This window comes from Atta cephalotes, assembly GCF_000143395.1.
Source record: "Atta cephalotes unplaced genomic scaffold scaffold00012, whole genome shotgun sequence".
Taxonomy (NCBI): Eukaryota; Metazoa; Arthropoda; class Insecta; order Hymenoptera; family Formicidae; genus Atta; species Atta cephalotes.
Window position 1 is genome coordinate 4604305 of NW_012130076.1, and position 4880 is coordinate 4609184.

The 4880-nt window shown below is 42.8% G+C and overlaps 2 protein-coding genes across 2 annotated transcripts in view; one reads left to right on the forward strand and one right to left on the reverse strand.

Annotated features, from left to right (window-relative positions):
• The window catches only part of LOC105617244 (mucin-5AC), a 17642-nt gene extending 15572 nt beyond the window's left edge, over positions 1-2070 (reverse strand). Inside the window, exon 1 of the mRNA XM_012198810.1 lies at positions 1435-2070. Coding sequence (XP_012054200.1) covers positions 1435-2070 — 636 coding nt within the window. The remainder of the gene's footprint in view (positions 1-1434) is intronic.
• The window catches only part of LOC105617245 (elongation factor Tu GTP-binding domain-containing protein 1), a 44129-nt gene that overhangs the window by 21006 nt on the left and 18243 nt on the right, over positions 1-4880 (forward strand). The window lies entirely within an intron of this gene.

Genomic DNA, 4880 nt, shown 5'->3' on the forward strand with positions numbered 1-4880 from the left:
GAGAGAGAGAGAGAGAAAGAGATGAGAAGGAGATCTGAAGACATGTAAATTAGAAGATATATAGAGGCCTATAGAGGTCTGCGTGCGCAAGGAAAACACGGGAAAGAAAAGAAATGATTTCTCCCCTTGGCTATGAAAGATTTGCCTAAGGTGTGACCCAATTGCCTGATTCATCTTGCTTTATCGCAGAACGGAGCGTGGCACACACTCGATTAACTTGGATAATTACGATGTGTCCCGTAACGACGTCCAGCCGTATCCGAATGCCGATTACTTTCTCGTTTTTGCCATTTTGCATACGCGTTATACGTCCACGCTCGTCGTCTACGCGGCGAGCGCATTAGATACGTATTTTCTACGTACGCGGAGGTACGTTACGGTGCACACGCTACTTTCTCGGTCGACCTATATGGGATTTTTTTCTCAAACCCCATACGATCCTCTATGTTGGCTGTATAACTCGAATCTGGGTTCCTTTCTATCGCGCATCATCGGATACACGCTTTTCTGCACTCGCTTAAAGTAGAGGGGGCGAACAGGAATGGTAGATTTGGGATTCTTTTCCATCATACGATGAGAGAAGAAGGAAAAAAGAGTTCTGTCGGCACTTCGGGAATTTGTAGCACGTTCTAATCTTTTTCGATAAGCGTGAATGTAAAGTAAGTTTTCTCCTAGCTTCTATCTATATTGCTTTCCGATTTACTTGGAATAATTTGTAGATCTAGGATATACCAATAATATACATTTATGAGAACTGTGGAACTTTTCCTATTGGAATTGCAGATATTATTATTCGATGAACTTGGAGTTTAATTTCTCTCGTATCGCATAAGTTAGAGAAGGAACTTTAATTATGGAATTATCCAACGACGGGCATAAAACGTAATGAAACGTATTACAACTTATCCAACGTTCCATGAAACAGTAGGAGACGTGAATGAACAGCAACGGACGAAGAATATTTCTCATCACTGGTTTTCTCCTCGCTGATCTCTCGGAGAACTTCCTCGCTTATCTTCCGGACGATTTCTGATTTTCTAGCGAAATTCACCGGATGACGCGCTGCCTCAATTTTAACATTAAACCGTGTAGGATGTCGACGTTTCGAAAATCACTTCGCGTTTGCGACCTGCATGACTGTATAAAGCAGCCGTCGCGGAATTTTGCGGAATTCACGGCGGTACGTCGACGCGACTGGCTTAACGTATAAGCCAATTAGGACTTGGATATTCTGTTGAGCTCGCGACCATTCATCATGCAAAGCGATTACAAGCCGGGAATCTGTGCCGTGATAGTTAAGACCGGCGGCAGTTAAGGCAAAATAAACGGAACAATACGAGAAACACGACTAGCGGAGACGCGGTACAGGTAGAGACGAGGGGGGGGGGGGGGCAGTCAACCGGTCGGTCGATCGGTTAGAATTAATGCGCTTACCTCGCTGGCGGTGGTGTAATTTGTTGTCAGTTTGATTTGCGGTCTAATCTTTCCGGGCGATTCCCGCGTCTCCTTGGCCGTCAAAGGCGCACTGGTCGTGACATCGGCGACTGCGGCGGTTGCAGAAGCCGCTGATTTTCTCGATGACAACACCGTGGCTGCGGTATGTTGAGTAGGGGAGATTATCCTCGGCGATGTCTCGGTGATGTAGGTGGGACTCGAGCCATCCTGTGGAGCACGGGAGGTCGGAAGACTCGCCGTGGATGACGTTAGCGACGGCGACGCAGATGATGTCGTCGTTGTCGTCGTCGTCGCCGTCGCTGTCGCCGTGATGGTCGTTGACGAGGCTGGCAGCTTCAGCGTCGTCGTGGCGGATGTAGCGACTGTCTGCGGCACCGTTGCCGTCGTCCTCGTCGTCGTCGCCGCCGAGGAAAATGACGAGGAATATAACGTGGCGTTCGCGATCGGCCTCGACGCTGCCGTCGTCGCAGTGATCGCCGAGGTGTTCTTGCCTCCTCCGGATGTGATCGCCGTGGTTTTCTTGACCTTGGCTGAGTCGCCCTTCGACGACGCCGGGACGGCCGACGCTGTCATCAGCAGCAACGCAAGATAAACGTAATACTGGATAGCCCGCATCCTTATAGTATCAATATTACGGAAAATTGCCGCTTCCGTTACCGTATTTTCGCGTGCAATTTGTCTTCCTTCAAGAAGTTCTTATCGTATATAAGCGACGCTTTCTTTAGATCGGTAGTTCGCTTATAACCTGCGAATAAAATGCATATTATGTCAGTAACTATCATGGAACTGCAGTTGTATATTTTCTATCCCGTTAAGGCTACTTTAGACGATTCGTAATCCATCAGATTTCAAGATAAAATTCTGCTTATGATTATACGTATATAAAATATAAGTACATATAAATGTATATATTTAATATATACTTTATATATATATATATATATATATATATATATGTTCTAATTAAGTTATTTTTATATTATACACCACATAAAATTATTAGCAGAATTCTGTTCTGAATTCCGAATTATGAATTATATATTATTAGTCTAAAATGGACTTTCAGTGGACAAGAAACGGAAAAGATATTTTTCGAAAAGTAGCTCAACGCGCGTCGTCTTCACTTTTGCGTTTACTTTCTTGCGTTTGATTCTTTTTTCTTTTTTTCCCTTCCTGTTTTCCCTCGAAAAATCGTCGCTTTCGCTTTTCCGCGTCAATATCGCGAATGAGGGAAAGGATTGTAGATCTCGTATCTCTGCGGTTTGCCGAGATATTACATGATACGGATGGGATAATATATTATAGAACGTAACGCATTTTCCCTTTATACATTCCGAACTATACTGTTTACTTTGGGACGACCTTAACAGGATAGAGCTCTCGCTCTCGCAACGGTAATTAGATTTTTCTGAGCGCGGCTAAAGTTCACGTTGAACTCAAGTACACGTCGAACTCGAGTACATGCCATTTCGTCGCATATGAAGCTCGTAATCCAGCCTATCTTTTATCACATTACATCTTTCCTCTCTATAATTTTCTGTCGTTTACTCGCATTTTATGTCTCTACATTCACATACACAGCTAAGCGAAATGCACTCTTTTTTTCGAATACGATAATGCAAAGTTAATAACACAAGAAATATAATTTCTCGTTTGTGTGACAATGAGAGAAAAATAACGTCTATATCGTGCGAAATTATGCAAATAAGAAGAACGATCGAAGTAATTGCTACATGTCAAGTTCGACTCGGAGAGATGGAAATTCTCGTTACAACCAGAATGCCCGCAATCTGCAGTTGCGATAGATTGGCGAAATCGTATAGAATTTCCGTTTTACGTGAAATGTATGTATGAGATATTTCCCTCATTCATGATGTGCCCCTTTCGATGAAGCCTGAAGTCGCTTTCCGTCCTCGCAAAAATTTTTTTTTAACACAGGACCTTTCGCGTTAATCGCGACTGTAATCTCGCGATCTTTTCTTCGTGGTCAAGCAGGTCGACCGCGTTTTTCCCGTCCGAAACATCGTTTACGTCGACAGATAGGAATTAGGTGGGGCGAGGAAGGAGATAGATAGTTGGGAGAGGCGGCGTGTTTATTTGTTCGTCTTCCTGAATGTCCGTGCATCGGTCCATGGCGAGCTGACCGCTTATCTGCCTGCCTACCTACGTATTTTCCTTTCACGTGCTCGATCTTGTCCGCGCGTCGGTGCTTGTGCCGCAACAGTTATCGCACGTATGCCATACGACACTGGTGAAATTGGGTCATTCGGTACAAACCGACCATACGAGCCGTTATCTCGTTGCATTAGCAAGGCCGTATCAAACTGCGCCCGCTCGCTCGCTTGCTCGCTCGCGCGGGTGCGAGCGGACACCGCACGCTTCAAGCATCAGATGTTAGACATTACGCTTCATTAGAATATGTATCTCAGGTTGCTGAATATGTACCTGCGACGGATGCGCGTCTCAGTATAACGGAAGCGAGAATGCGACACGGACTGTGTAAAAAGAAGAGAAGAATGTCTATCGTTTCGAGTGAATACACACGTGCGAGATAGCGTGATAAAGAATGCTGATTAAATACGATCGTTTCGAAACTGTAATGCCGTGTCGATTGCTACTGAATACCCGTTCTCACGGGTATTTTCTCTGTATTGAAGAAAAATGTCTGGCTGGATTCATTGGAATTTCGATTGATTGAAAATGGACGAAATCTAAATTTTCTGGTTAAATCTACTAAAAGTTCAATTAAGATAATAGGATTGATACAATCTTCTGATTTGTCTATCTTTAACCAGACATTTTTCTCAGTGTGCGAAATGTGATTCTTATTCGAGTTTATTCGTTTCATTCGTAAGAAGAAGATATGATTGTTTTCTAGTGGATTAAATTTACGCACAATGGAAACTATCCGCTATTCGGAAATTTTTCATACTTTTGCCATTCTTCGTCACGGTAAACCGCACAATTGTGGGCGGGAGAATGAGTTTCCACGCTTCAACCGCAAAGTATTTAAATATTCGCGACATTGGCCATTTATACGAACAATGTAACAATTACGTTATTCTTGTAATGAGGGACACGGAGAAAAAAAGATATTACATTTATATTACATTTATATGTAGTTTAATTTTAATCTCGATTCAACTAACTCTTCATCGTTTTCTAATTCTAAGAATTAGAAAAAGATGATGAGTTAGTTGAACCGAGGTTAAAGTTAATCCACATTGGTAGAAACGAGTATTATAGAGTTATAGCAAAACGGTACACGCAGTTTTAGAGAGCGAGTAAAAAAGAACGAACGCTTTTATGATGTTAACGATATGAATCGCAATTTAAAAAAGAAACATTAAAGTACGCAAAAGATCAAACCGTATAATTAACACACTCGGTATTTTTTTTTGCTGTCTGTCTCTCTCTCTCTCTCT